Source organism: Glycine soja, chromosome 8 (assembly GCF_004193775.1).
Source record: "Glycine soja cultivar W05 chromosome 8, ASM419377v2, whole genome shotgun sequence".
NCBI lineage: Eukaryota > Viridiplantae > Streptophyta > Magnoliopsida > Fabales > Fabaceae > Glycine > Glycine soja.
This window is the reverse complement of record NC_041009.1, coordinates 3,142,432-3,158,580: the sequence shown is the minus strand read 5'-3', so window position 1 is coordinate 3,158,580 and position 16,149 is coordinate 3,142,432. Positions and strand designations below refer to the sequence as shown.

Genomic DNA, 16,149 nt, shown 5'->3' with positions numbered 1-16,149 from the left:
AATATAAAATAAAATACTTTTATGCAGTTTAATTGAGAGAGAAAAAAGTCTCTTTATTTAATTTTAAAAAAAAAAGGAGAAATTTGAATTTTTTTTACATGAAATTTGATTCCTTTAAGGAAAGGAATATATACTACAAAAGATATGATATAAAATAATAACAACTAATTAAAAAATTATTATTATTTATTTAATTAATTTCTATAATTGTCTGCACTTTACTGTTTTGACCTCATATGTAAAAATTGTAAGTATTACACGATAGACAAGCAATATTTTTTTTTCTTTTTACGCTGTTACTAATGTTATAGTTGAGATTATCATAAAACTATTTTAATGGTTGTTAAATTGCTAGGAAAATATTTCATGATTATACAATCACCAAAAAAACAATTGATTGTTTCACTCTCCTTCACATTTATTTTTATTTAAATATTATATTCTCGTGAGTTGTGCTTTTTGAGGATATATATTTGATATATCATCTCATGTTCTTCATATTAACAGAATGATTTAAAAAATTGTAATTGGATATAAAAAACATATTTTTTTAGAAAAAAAAAATTATATATATATATATATATATATATATTATCTCCAAAATTCAAATACATGCCTAGAATGTATTTGAGATATGATCTTACGCTTTTAATATCAACTAAAAGGTTTAAATTTCTAATCTCTTTCCATGTATCTTTTGAACATGTTTAGTTCTTACTTTAATTTGAACTTTCTTAAAAAAATAAAAAAATAAGCTACTAACAATTAATAAGCTATTAGCAATTAACTTATATATAGTGAGAGTGTAAAAAAATGACATCATCGACCAATTAATTACAAAATACCACATATTTAACAAGTTTGAGTCTTATCCTAGTTAGTTACACATGATATACAATTGGTTGATAGTATACAAAATTTAGTCTCTAAGTGGGTGGACACGACAACAAGGGATGAAGATGGGTATTATCTTTCGAATCCACCGATTCTGATTCCTTAACATATTTATGTACCTATTTTTGGTACTATTAAAATTTGTTACTTTATGGTCGTCTGTTGGGTATAGAATATTCTCATCCTATTCTATCTTCCGTTCAAATTTGTAAAATAAGTTATTTTTTGAGAAAAAATTATATTAAAAATCTGATCTTAGAAAAATAAATTGATTGTTACACATTTATTTTTAATTATTTATATATCAATAAATTCGTTACAACACATTTGTCTATAAAAACCGTAAAGAAAAAAAATCTTAAATTGTGTAAAAATTTTAAAATTAAATTAACAAGTAATGAATAAAATTTGAATAATTTTATCATCAAGACAAGTATGGGGACGGGTACGGGATGGGTAGTTACATCCTCGTCTGATTAAAAAAATCAAGTAATCCGTGAACCCAAACCCCGTATCCAATTAACTCAGGTATTTCCCGTCAAAGTCGGGACGGACATGTATACGAGTTTCGTTGTCATGCCTAGCCATGGGTAACATTTAAACTCATAGTAAAAAATTTATACAGTCATTCAATCATAATTTATTATGCATACTAAATTTGTTAATTTTTTAAATAATTATCTTAAAAGTAATTCAAATAATACTGTGTTTGGATGACCGTGTACAAATATTTTTCACCATCAATGCATAAACATTAAATTCTAATATATGTGTGTGAGAGTTATTTATTACTCCTTCTATTCTTATTTATAAGATTCAAGTTTTAAATGGTGTTTGTTGACTTTTGTATAATTAAATTTATAATATTCATTGTGTTGATTATTTTTAGACTAGAAATAACCCTCATTAAAAGAAAAAATAAAATGTATTATCAGAGAGACAAATATTAATGACAATGATATTAATCACTTTTATTAATTCTGATGAATTAGGTATTTGAGTTTTATATATAGTAACAAAGGGAGTCTAAATTATAATTTTTAATTAGTTATATAAATAAATATTTAATTTATGTATTGCAAAAAATAAAATACTCGTTGTTATTAAACGATTAATTTTTCAGTAAAATTAAATTAAATGATTAATTTCGTTGACTCAATGTTGAAGAATATAAAGAAAAATTATACAATTATTTAAATTTCATTAGAATTATTTACTCAATTATTAAAGCTTTTTCCATTTATGTAAAATTATACAAAAAGGTACATCAAACATTAATCAATTATATATATATTTAAGAACATAACTATAAAAATGATGTTCATAAAAATATAAAATAAGTATTATTTTCACTAAAAATGAATTTATTGTAATTTATAAAAGAGAAAAAAATATTATACATTAATAGTGTAAACTTTTTTACATCATTATCCAATTATAACTAATCATATGTATATGATGAGATGTATATGATGAGATTGTTGATTTTTATTATAATTATTTTTAAAATTATATTAACGATGATTTATAATTAAATATTGATATATGATAATAAAATTCTTTATTAAATAAGGTAAAAAATCAATTAGTTAAGTTTGAGGGACTCGATTTTGTTACATAAAGTTTAATTTTAAATTTCGTGGATAAAAAATATTATTAAAAAAATTCACATGATTAATTAAATTTTCAAACAAAATTATGTCAACCAACTTGATAGATAGATACTCCACGATAATGTTATTGTGAAAAACAAACTTAATGATGAGTAAATAACAAACAAAATAAAGGTGTTCCATAAAGGTGTATTAAGGGTAAAAGTTAAAACTATCCAGTAAAATTTATTTAACAACCTAGAAAAAAAAATGAACCTGGATTGCGAATATTGGCTAGGTTTGGCTTTCTGCCTGCAAGAAAGTACATAAAGCAGTGATTCCCCTTTCCATTGGTACGTGTTTTAACAATTCTATTTTTTGCGAGTGAGAGCAACATTATCCAAAAAATATTATTTTTTGCTTTTATTATTTGTTTTCAGCAAATATTTTGTAAACAAAAAGCGTCGTTGGGAGGCTTGACCCTAGAGAAACAGTTCAATGAGCTGACCATTATCATGTGCCTTGGTGTCAAATGTATATTTAAAATTATAATGTCTTTCTGATAAAAATTAAATAAAATTAAATGTCTTCACGTTTTTGTGTTGAGGTGGGGTGGGGACATCTAAATTCACATATGCTCCAATGAATATATATATATATATATATATATATATTCACAAAGACAACAAGATTATAGTCCAAGATATTGTGCATACAGTGTACTATTCAAAACCCCACCCCCCAACCAACCCCACAATAAACATAATATAATTATGAAGAATTCCAAACCTTTATAGTTCTGACCCCATTATTTGAGGGGGTATGCACCTATGCCCCCATTTTTTTCTTTATTTTATTTGTAATTTTAAAAATAAAAACGTATTTTTTAATTACTATATTTTTTATTCAATATTGTCAAAGTTTATCAATAAAAAATGTATCGATACAAATATGTGATTTTTTATTGATAAAAATACGTGAATTTATTTTCTTCTAGCTTTGAAAAACACAATAAATATATTAGCGAAAACATGATTAACGGAAAAAAGAAACTCGAATTATATAAAATTGTGGATAATAACGTTTTTTTTTGCTGAGATGTATAATAACGTGAAACTACAAGTTGACTCGAAATGAGAAGATTCTAATGTGTATAGGAATACTTTCAATCTGGTTTAAATATTGTGAAAAGATAATCCTTAACGATAGGGTGAGTTGGTACATGCACTTCCAAGTTACAAGACTACCTCTCCGAAGGAAGAACATGCAGATATAGGTTTAAAGAAACTAAATTATGTGTTTCTGTTTAACCATGCATATTACATACTGTGGGAGAATCTTGCTTTGGTTAATTAGTTAGTAATACCCAAACCAATATTGACGCATGCAGTAATATAAAGGTTTTTTTTTTACATAAGAATTGACTAATGAATCATGCGAGTGCTAGCTAGGAAATTTTGATGGTATGGGCAGAATCATGAATATATTTGCATATGCATGTCAAAACGTGAGCTTTAGTACTTTTTGATTTTTGATGACTCAGTGTCCCTTTTTCTTGTGCTTTGGATTCACTTTGGGCGCGGCGCAGCCACATATCAGCCGTCTCAGTAGCGTTATTGGTTATTGTGTGATGTGATTTGACAATTCTCTAACGTACACCCCTTGCCCTCTGCTCTAACCTTCACGCACCAATTCAACTATAATATTATTTCCTTATTGAATAACTCCATTCCTACATTTTCCATCAAACAATAATTCTCTCATTTTTTTTCATTCAGCAAAAAAAAAAATACTTTCAATATCATTATGCTCCAAGAAAAATAGATAGATCACGATAGGGTTGCATATGGGGTTTGTGCGTTTTTTTTTTTTTAATGATGTATCACGATACTGTAAAAAAGTTGTTGGGATAACGTTTGTATGCAGTTTTAGCCTTCTGTATTTTTAAACAATTGTTCTTTTTAAATTTCAAAGTCTAATTATTATTTTTTCTCACAAATATACTCTTATTTAATACTAAGCATAAAATTTAAGAGTATTAAATAAGAACATTTTAATTTAAATATAGCAATATTTTACTTTCATTAAATATTTTTAATATGTATGCATAATACAAACTTAAACTAAAAAAAGTTAATTAATATCATTTATTGCCATCATATATTTTAGGAATGCGTACTAAAATTAGTTGAAGTTTAACACAAGCCTAAGTCTTAATTTTTAGAGAACTGGGGAAGTTTGTAGGAAGTCTCAAGGAGTGTTTGATATGCAAAATCATTCTTATTTATGATAATTATTATGTTTGTTAAGAATGGTATATTTCGGAAACCATACTTAAAAAAAAGGTTATAAATGTATTTAATATGTCTAAATATATATTCACAGAACCATTAGACAATTTTTCGTGAATATTCTTTATACTTTCATAAGAATTGTTTTATTATTCCTGTAAAAAAAAGAATTCTTTTGTATTTATTCCTTTTCATAATAATTTTTATAAAAGAGATAATAATGGTTTCTCGAAAAACATAAAAAAAAAACAACTCTTAAAAATATTTTTTAAATATTCATTCAAACATAGAAATTTGCAAATGAGTACTACTATTAATATAATTTTTTACAAGGAAGAAAAAATATAATATTTTATAAGGACCAAATTATTATTTAAGTTTATTTTATTTTTAAGTGCAAATTCATCCCTAATGCATGCAAAATTTAATCATCAAGAAAAAATAATGCTCCTATAACCACCATCGAAAGCACCAACACGTCTCAAGCTGAACCTGTTGTAAGACCAACTTGTACCGGTAGAACCTCAACCACCGTGACGTTAACGTTATACTTATACCCTCACCTCTAATTTTTCTATCACAAATATTTGAAAAAAAAAAAAGTATTGTTGATTATGATGTACAGATATTTTCTATAACGTATATGGAAAGAATCTCTATATCACAACGTGTAATTCATTATTCTTTTGGCAGGTTCTTAGTACGTTATCCTTTCCCCAAAAAGAATTTTGTAAATAAGTTTGTATGGCCACTATATAAAGAAATAATATATTAATTACTAAAATAATATTATAATTGACTTTTATAATATTTATTTAAAAAATCACATTAATAATTTTTTATTGATAAAAAATATAAATTTATTTACTTAATACATATAAAATATACTATTTTATTTATATTTATAGGACTTAGTGTTAGAACTTAGAAGAAAAGCGATCATGGAAACCAAAATAAATTTTGGACTTTTTATTTTTTGAGTTTTTCCTTTATTATCTTATTAAATAGTATTATATTCTATCCGTTCTCTTCAAAAAGGAAAAATATATATTCTATTCGTAGACTAACGAGACAGTAGTGGATACGTAATTCAATAAATGATTGATTTTATATCTTCTAATGTATAGTAAAAAAGCACATTCTGTTTCGGCTTTTGGGTTCACGAGTTTTGGGCCAGATCAGAGATCCATTATTCAGGCCCACCACGAATTCGATTACAGTGTTAGCCAGGATAGGGTCATAGGGTGTTCTCCTTTTCCATGGGAAATGACGCCCAAAGGAAAATATTATGTTGATTCTCAGTGTAAGGGATACTACTTATCCATACAAAAAAAAAAAAAAAGGATACTGCTTATATAAGTAAATTAAGTTGGCAAAGTTTTATATAAATTAAAAATTAATATTTTATTACACGATCATTTATAATTAAAATAATTTAAAATATAAGTAATTTTTCTCCTATATTGAATATTTAGTACTAATGCCTAAATCATTTATAATTAGATATGTATTCAATAATTTAATATCACATAAAATGTGTTCATATTTGGTGTTCACAAATAGTTACTGTCCCGTATGATATGAATGCATTATAAAAAATCTGAGTCTGATCATAATGTAATTATTTTGTTTGCTACCAGGGGTACATAAAATGGTTTACTAATGTGCTTAAAAGCTACAGTACTAGCAGAGTAGCCGCGCATTATGGATCTTCCTTTCAATCATCTGCTTTCCCCGTAATTGACTGTAAGCAAGATCGTGTCATGCCTTAAAACTACAAAATCACCGGCTAACCATGCACTGTGCCAGTGAATTAAGTCAAACTTCGATCACTGCTCTTTCTTTAACTTTCTGTAGCATTATTATTATTATTAATGGCATTAAAATTTTGGTACATGCCACTAATTACCATTTGCATAATGTGATATGGAAGCAAGATTTGAACTAGAGTCTAGACTCTAGAGAAAGCTCCTGAACAGAAATTAATAAAATGAAGAATAGAGAGATTACTATAAATTTTCAGGGTGCAACTTGACAATAGTGAATTTTGTAGCCATTAATGTCAAAGCCAAATGTACTAAAGAGAGGGAGAGACATAAATGTATTTTTTTTTTCTTCTTTTTGTTTCCTGCAAGAGACTTGCTGGAACATGACACGGGGTATTAACTATTAATAGTATAATAAAATAATAACAACAAAAATGACTTTTGTAGAATCTGGTGACGCTGATGGTGTTTTGTGCAGAAATTTTCCTTATTACTAGCATGGAGAATTCCAAAGCTCTGCAGTTTTAACCTTGGATACACTTTCCAACACTTCCAAAGGAAGAATGTCGCCACAAATCATTACCATTTTGGTTTCCAGATCTACCTTGTATGAGCTCACTCCTGTTGAAAAGTAGAAAGAGGCAGCAGTTATAGGGGTACTAGCATACCACAAACTGATAAGTGTGTGAGAGCAAACAATGATAAAGTTGACTTTTTTCACAGATGGCTAGCATTTATCATGATTCATCAGTATTAATAATCTATCTTCTCTCATGGACAGTTGGACAACCTCTGTTTCTATCACACCCTTCAATAATAACCAATCAGATTTTGTTCAGAGGAATTGTTGAAAGTTGAAACAAACACACCATTGACCATACCAAGCACAAACAACGAAAGAAAGAAAGTTACTCTCTCTAATGAATATAAATAGTACTAATTAAGATTTAATTATTCATTTCGTTTTGATAGTTTTGCTTATTTTAAAATTTTAGTTCTTATTTGAGAAAACTATAAGTAAGTACTTCTAGTTCCTACACATGCGTATAGGTTTTAGTTATTGACGCTGACATGAGAAAATAATTTTTTACAGTGTAAAACTGTTAAAAAAAACTACTCCATGTAGAAACTAAAACTTAAATAAAAATAGAGACAATTATATTGTGAGTAGTTTAACCAATGATTAATTATACCAATTCTCGTGATGAAATAATTTATCGAAGTAAAATATCTTTATTAACTATACTTTACAATTACAATTGTACATCTACTAGCCAATACATTTGTTTCTTGAGAATATGATTGGAAAAGATAATTAATATTGCTTTTATATTTTAATGTGACAAATAATATGAGATAAAGAAATATTTCAAAAGTGACAAAATGAAACTGATGAAGTGAAGGAAATAAAGTGCAAATGAGTCAAGCCTACTCCAAGAGGAGGTTATTTTTATATGAAAGCTATAAAATCTATATTTTAATATGAAAAAAATAAAATAAAAAATGTAATGTGCTCTCACCTTCCAGCTTTGAGATATGTTTCTCAACTCTTTTTGCACAGCCATGGCAATGCATGGACACCCTCAATATCACTATCTGCACATTGAGCAACAGGAAGGTATCAGAATAACCCATACAATACAAGCTCTCTAACACAAACTAACTATATTTTCTTCTTTTCTCCCCTGGAATGAGAAAAGATTGTGACTGGTGTTGCCAAAGACACTTCAAATGCAAAAGAGAATTAAAGAAAAGAGAAGCCTCACCTTGGGTTTCAATTGAAAAGCCAATGTCTGCTTTCCATCAACTACATCCTTCAGTCTTAGTTTATGATCACTGTCACTTGCAATCAAAGCCTTACTCTCAAACTCATCTTCAAATTCCATGGAATTTACACAGAAACAGGTTTTTGAACAAGAAGAAATACAGAACTTGTCCAACATCCAACTAAGATTCCCCATTTCAACTTTTTACTATTATCAGTCACACAGGCAAATCTGAACTTAACTGAAAGAAACCTCTCTCTGCTCTCACAACTCTAACCTTCCTTGCTCAAGTCTCAACCAATGACTTGAATGACACAAAATCCAAATCAGCTGGTTCGTTATAATACCTTATGTTAAGGAGGAGAGGGAAAAAAAAAAAAAACAAAGAAGCTTAAGGTCAAATGTATTGGGAAAACCAAACTGCACAAAACCCAATGAATTTTATCCTGAATAATAATAGAAAATAGACCCAGTGCGATTGGAACTTGTCATGTGATAAACCACTAAGGACACAAGATACCAACCATTTAGTGTCATAAAAGGAGAAACATGGTTTGAGAAGCGTCTCATTGACTGTGTTTAGCTATTGAAGAAACAAATACATACGTATCAAAAGAGGAGAAGCATGATTCATGATCAAATACATACGTATCAAAAGGATCACAGGAAGGGAAGTGGAAGTGACAAACTTTATATGTGAATGTGATGGGACTTAGCCAAGCTGGAGGAAAAGAATATGTATATACTATAATATACTACAATTATAGATCCATGTGGATAAGTGTAACATCCAAATTAATGAACTATAAGCATGGTAAAAGGTCAAATATAAAGGAACAAAGTCGAGGCATATTTGGTAATAATTAATACAACTGTGACGCAAATTGAAGACTAAAGACAAAAGAAATCGCAAGGCAATACGGCATAATCGGGAATTCTTTAAAGTTTTGAGCATCATATTAGATTCTTCTAATTAAAAACGTTAATGCATAGTAAGTAAACTATCCGCATATAGCAACAGTGCACATTGCTTGATTGACATCTTTCTACATTGTAAATTATATTATAATTGGAATAAATATGATTGATTGAGAGGCTTTGCATGCTTAATTAACATTCTAAACTATGTCAGTAGATAAACTTTATATCAGTAAGTGCAAAGGGCGGGAAAATGATACAATAAGTAAATCTGATCCATTGAGCTGAATATGTTGACGTCTTTGTCTATACCTTGAATATAATAGTGCATAATGGGACAGGCTCCATTGCATTATTGGACACTATATATGAGCTCAGAAGCGTTTGCGAATTATTGTGTTAAAGGGTCCTTTCTATCTACAGGTTGGTCCATGTGATAGTGAATCCTTTAAAAAATGGAGCAGATTGAGGAATTTGACAAAGCTAAGGGCGAAGACACTGGTCAGGAGCGTGTGTCAGTCACATGAAGAGCGTAATTTGCTTCTGCGACGATAAAAGCAGAGTGAGGAAGAAGTTACTTGTACGTGGTGCTTTTTATATGAAATTCAGACTATATAATAATATATACACGCACCAAACATGAACATAAAAGAAAAGGAAGCGTGTGACGGTTATTTTATTATTATGCACAAGGTGGAGGGGAAGCAATTATGTATGGGATTTGCTTAGTAAGACTCAACTATTGTAGAGACTAGTGAGTGCATCACCAGCATTTGAATGGAACAACCTCTGTTCTGAATTAATAACATTAACATCTTTTGCTTTCTCAATAGCTTCTCTTTCTCTATTGAAATGATTCCAGATTTTACGAGAGATGCGAAAGTGAAAGCAACATTATATATACAAATGTAAATGAACTTTGTATAAATGGATGTATATGACAAAGTTGCACAAAAGACTAGTTTATAAAAACCAATCTCAATCCTATTGCTATATGTAGGTGTCTTTTAGACGTATTTGTGAGTGGTTACAGGGTGCCACGCTCTTGAGCCTACTTGGCCTTCATTACCCAAGTGACTTCACCTAACGCTGCCTCTATCGAAAGCAAACAGCCATTATTTTGTTTTTGTACGTGAAGGGGCAGTTCGTAGTCTTTTGGAAACGGGTTACCAAATTAAATGCAAGAGTTCTTAGATAAAGGGATTGTTAGTTACATGCAAAGATAAGGGCATGCTATTCTATAAGTAAAAGTTATTTGTTAATTTTTATTTATTTTTTGCTTTAAAACTCCTTTAAAGTTAAAATCTATTTGGAAATTCTTTTTAAAGTTCTAGTTTTCTTCAAAACTAATTATTATGATGAAAATTTATACTTATAAAATAAAAAATATTGTAGAAAACTAATTTTATTTATTTAAAATTATTTTTAAAGGATAATATTTTTTTAAAATACATATTTAAAACTTTCAATTTTTAAAAAATGTTAAAAATTAGTTTAATTAATAAAAATATTTTAATCATGATTTGAAAACAATTTATTATATATACTATTTACAGAATAGGTTTAAATATTAAGTACTGAATATAAAATGTTTAAAACTTCTACCTATCGTCAATAATTTCTTATAAAAATAAAAACAATCTATTTGGATGCAATAGAATAATGTCAAAGTGAAAGCTACTGCTGAGGAAAACAAATCGATGGCGTTACTTTGTTAGGAGCATGTGTTAATCAATTGTTGCAACAACATCACGATGACCAATATATAACATGTTAATTATCAAACAATTTACGTAACAACTTTTGTGTGTCTATAGGGTTTGAAGAGTGACTCGGGGAAAAACCTCCAAAAAGCTAAGGGAAAAGTTCCTCAAGATAGCTTTTTATAGAAGCTCCTTAAGTTTTATTTTTCTTGGTAAATAAACTACTTATTATTTTGAGTACTTATTCTACAAATTGTGGCCAAACTTCACCTTTTAAGGGGAAAAAAAGCTATAATTAAGCTGGGTTAAACATAACCTAAATGTGTGTTTAGATTGCAATTAAAAGTTTGTAATCAAAAGAAGAAATACACTTTTCAATGCACAAAATTAAGAAGCAAGTATTTTATTACGTCAACGTAACTTTTATCCAAGCACATCCTAAGAAATTCATCACTAAATAGGAGCTAAACAAGAAACTCAACGTTAAATTTATATCTTATCAAAATTTAAACAAAATTATGTATATTATATTTATAATTTTAGGATATTTTTATATGTTACCAAAATTTAAAAACACTTATGTAATTCAAAAAATACTCCTTGTTAATATTGAAGTATAACTCCATGGGGCAATTGGTAGTCTAGTGAAATTGCATGTGAGCTAGCATCATCTACTAATTGAATACATTAACTAATTAAGTAATTAATTAAATAAAGCAATGATTGTTGTGTTAGCGCATTGATGATGCCATACTTGGACATATCCATCTGGAATATTGTACGGTTAGAATAATTCTCCCCTGCACTGAGCCACCGACTGGACCTGTCACTGCTCACTATGCTCTCAACTTCACACTCCCACCAATGTAGCCACCTCAAGGAGCAAAACCCGTGCTTCACGGTAGTAATGGTAAACCAATTAGAAATTATTTTAAATATATATTTTTATCATATGTAATAATTTTTCATTATCAACGTATTTAAATTAAATTCTTAAATCTATTTTCTCGAATTATAAAAGGAGAAGTATTTTCTGGTTTTGAAATATTTGTGTTTTAGGTTTTTCAGATTTTTTTTTAATCCCGTATACCTCGAGTTACTAAAATCTATTTTAAGGGAGTAGTTTTCACTAATAAAATGTTTCTTTTACAGGTATAGATTTGTGATCGAATTTTTAACTACATACCTAATAGATAAGATGATTAGTCAATTATATTACACCATTTTAATATAAAATGAGAGCCGTTTTTTTAGACTCTTTCCTTCCTCTCTCTCCTTACTCCTATTGCCAGATGAAGTAGGAATTATCTTTTTATAGTTCTATTCTTCGATCTCTGAGTTCGCCCATCCATTTTAATATAAATATTGTAGAAGTACAAAAATACTTATGTATTTAATTATAAATTATCATTTAAATTATTTTAAACTAATTATTTAAAATTTAACAAATTTATTATATATATCAAATTACATTGGATAACAATATAAAAAATTTATCATATAAGATAAATTATTATTGAATGATGGTATAAATTTTTTTATATAACATCATATTTTTTTTTATTTCTCACTAAATGTGAGCACATTTTTCAAGAGAGATGTTAAGTGCACCATGTTTTACCCTCCATTTTCAAAATTAAACATTTGTCACGCACAAAGGAAAAGCGAGACAATAAATATGAGCGTAACAACTATGAGTAATGACAAATATCGTTTTCCGAAAAACGCGGACAAGTTTATGAAGTACGAGCAACAATGCAACATACGTTAAACACAGCTTGTTTGTTTCAATACCGCATTTTTATCTTTCAGACTTTATACAATTCATCATTTAGAAAAGGACATCATGAAATAGGAGACGGAAAGTGTAAGTGTACTTCATAAAAGACACTAAAAAGCCAAGCAATCGATCACCGGTTTAAAAGCATATATTATTATATTTTCCTAGTCAATTATGGCTAAGATGGGTGTTTCTTCTGTGTGCATGCTTAATAATCCCACTAAAGATAAACCAATAACTGTACTCATTTGCAAAACTCAAAAAACTAACTCATTAGGATCAGTCTAGTCTAGTAGTAGTAAGAAGTTTGGATAATTAATTTACATAAGGTCTTAAAATCAATTGATTAAATCTTGCTGTTGTCACTGTACACGAAAAACTACAAAAACTGCTTACTTCTTTTGAAGGCTCATCCCGTCTTCGAATATCTAGATTCTAGAATTAGAAGAATAATATGCAAAAAAAGCAGTTAGTGACACATTTAGGCACACTCACAATCATAGATTGAGAAAGCTAACAACTAATTGCCTCTGCTGAAATTCATTTTCAACTTATTTTGGAGCTGAAATTTGAAAGAATAAAATCATGAGAGGTCAATGTAAAAGAATTTCATAATGGAACACAATTTTCATACCAATTGCTTCTATCAAGAAAGTTGGTAAAAGGGAGCTATGAGAGTAATATATCTTTTCGCTTTTAGCAGTGGTACACGGTGAATTAGAAGCAAGAAAATTATTTGATTAAACAGGTAGTATAACTCTGTCCCAAAAATATTTCAACATCATGAGTAACTTACCATGTAATACCTGCCAACATAGGATTAATCAGCAACTACAGTGACAAGAAATTATTTTCCTCTCTTTAGGATATATCTTTAAGAGATGTGAAATCTCATATCAAAATATCATCTTGTTATGCTAAGATGCTGTCCAGAAACAGGCAAAAAAAAAATAAAAATGGAAATCCTATTGATATTCACTCTATAATCTCAGGGTGAATCAGATAGGATACAGGCCCGAGAGATAGGATTTCAATGAGAATCACAGAAGAAGACTATGCCAATACCAAAATAACTATTAAACCAGAGACAAATTTAGAGGCCCTCCCTTCCTCCCGTAAAATTAATTGTATATATTATTATTTTTATTATAATAATAGTTAAGGTTAATTAGTATAAAATTATATGAAAATAGGTGTTGTATTATTATTAGATGTCAAGTTCTTTATACCATTGCAATTAGATATAATAATTCTAATTTTTATATCAAAAGAAAAATATTTAACTTATATTTGCAAGTTATGGCTGCGTTCGTTATATACGGACAGCGATAGTGATACTGTAACTAAACGACAGAAAAGATGTCTTATCCTTGTTCTTAATTTTTTATATGCACCAAACGAGGGAAATGATTGATTAAAATTCAATTCATATAGTTTTTTCTTGTTTTCGTTTGAGTAAAGAAAGCTGAAAGCATACAACGCACTGAACATTACACATGGTCCCGGAAACACAACGAAAGAGTCCAGCTATTATTTTTGTTTGATTATTCAATATTGACTGATGTGAAGAAAAAGCAGCTGTTGATTAATCTTCCATGTCTAACGAGGGAGAATAAATTTAAATACTTTCCCGTGCATGTTTCTTTCAATTCAATTAGTTGGTCATGACTTTGACTTATATATAAGTTTGTAACTTTTTTTTCTTCTATTTTTATTCTTCTTTTTTTATAATTTTTTTAATTAAATATGAAATAAATGATGTTAAGAAAATATATATATATATATAAAAGATATGTATCATCTTATATACGTTTAAAGTTTTTAACAAATAATAGTCACAATTCTTGATAAAGATTACTTTATACTAATACAACGATAATAATAATAATTTTTATTCTATTTTTATAATTTTAATATTATTTTTTATTATTATTATTATACTATTTCTTTTGAATTTTAATATAATACTTTATCTTTTAAAAATGAATATTAATTTAAAAATTAATAAAAATTCTAAAATTATGATAACCTAAAAATATATTTGTGGCTACAAAACAAAAATAAAAGATTATATATATATAAGAAGAATGAACTAATGAGATATAAACAAGTTATTAGTTCATGATAAAAAAAATTATTGGTTCAAAGGATACTAAACTTAATTACCTTAAATAACAATTATTTCCATGAATTTCTAAACAAGATTAAACGAATTTTAAAAAGGAAATAAAAAAAATCAACCTGTCCGTTTAAGAAAACATGGGAATCCTTATTGGATTGGAACATATGAGACGAAAATTCGAGGGAAGTTTCAATATTCTTGGACGAGATTGGATTATGTCACAGGTTGTTCGTAAGGACCACTTGACAAAAATCAATATTTGCAGATTAGTTAATAATAGTTAGATGTCTCCAGTTTTGTCCCTCCCATAATTCGTTGGTCATGGAAAAGGTTTCGTAACATAAGTTTCCTTCATCTTATTATTGAAATTTTGGGTACCTGTGACTGTGAGATGCACATAATTTTTAAGATGCACATAATTTTGTTGGAATAAAAATTCCAATAAATATTTAAGAAAAAATTAAAATAAAATAAAATAATGTAAATTCTTATAAGAATTCTCTTGTTTAACTTGTTCAAAAAGCTGATTTTAGTTTATACGTATTTTTTTAAAAAAACTTAATTTATTTATTTTTTATTTTCTTCTCTTATAAAAACTTATTAAAAAATTATTTAAATATGGATCATATCACTTCGACAGCTTTGTATATACTATATAGTGAGTGTTGAAAAGAAAGAAACTGAATATATCTGAACCAAAAAAGTAAAAAAAAAAAAATCAGCAGCAAATCAGATATTTTAAAACTGAGCACCGCTGCAACATAGACATAAATTTGATAAAATGGTTATTTCACATGGTCCATCCACCCGAAAATTCTCCTTAATTAAAGCTTGAACTATGGAAGCTTAAAAACGATGCACCGTAGCATGTAGATTTTAGAATTAAAAACGATGAGAAACGAAAACGGAATACATGAATTCTTGATACTTTGGAGATGAGGCCTCTCGATGTCTTTCCCTCTCTCATTCTTTGACAGGGTAAAAAATAAACACATTTTATCTGCAAAACGAGTAAATTTCTCTTTCAAATTCAAGGACTAAACTACAATCTTGAAAATAACTAATAGCTCCATCATAAAGAAACTAATTGTCCATTTGACCACTTGAAACAACGTCCGTATTAGATGACGTCAGAAGACAAATCTCCTAAATTTTTGTTTTTATTTTCTAGAAGTTGATGTTTTATTTTCAAATGAGGAATGTGATGGTCAAGCATGGTATAGAATTTAGAGTCGCCATGTATGACCATAGCTGTAGACTGTCCTTAACAAATTAAAAACAAAACCAACTTTCTCACACACACAGCTGGAGGCTGTC

General features: G+C 28.1%; 1 protein-coding gene across 2 annotated transcripts; it reads right to left on the bottom strand.

Annotated features, from left to right (window-relative positions):
- Positions 1–6,763: 6,763 nt before the first annotated feature.
- On the bottom strand, positions 6,764–9,019 carry LOC114424353 (protein SODIUM POTASSIUM ROOT DEFECTIVE 2-like). 2 transcript variants are annotated; one of them, XM_028391198.1, is made up of 4 exons: positions 8,834–9,019; positions 8,310–8,656; positions 8,064–8,139; positions 6,809–7,164 (listed from the first exon to the last, which is right to left on the bottom strand). In XM_028391198.1, the coding sequence occupies exons 2-4, from the start codon at positions 8,502–8,504 to the stop codon at positions 7,037–7,039; spliced, it is 399 nt and encodes a 132-aa protein (XP_028246999.1). In that variant the 5' UTR covers positions 8,505–8,656; positions 8,834–9,019; the 3' UTR covers positions 6,809–7,036. The 2 variants fall into 2 exon arrangements, with proteins under 2 accessions (XP_028246998.1, XP_028246999.1); XM_028391197.1 differs by having other exon boundaries at positions 6,764–7,164; positions 8,310–9,019.
- Between the last annotated feature and the right edge of the window lie 7,130 nt (positions 9,020–16,149).

Coding starts and splice junctions, on each gene's coding strand:
- LOC114424353 (XM_028391197.1), bottom strand. CDS start 8,504: ATGGGGAATCTTAGTTGGATGTTGGACAAGTTCTGTATTTCTTCTTGT. Junction 8,140..8,309: donor CTTTTCAATTGAAACCCAAG/GTGAGGCTTCTC, acceptor CTCAATGTGCAG/ATAGTGATATTGAGGGTGTC. Junction 7,165..8,063: donor ACATATCTCAAAGCTGGAAG/GTGAGAGCACAT, acceptor ACTTTTCAACAG/GAGTGAGCTCATACAAGGTA.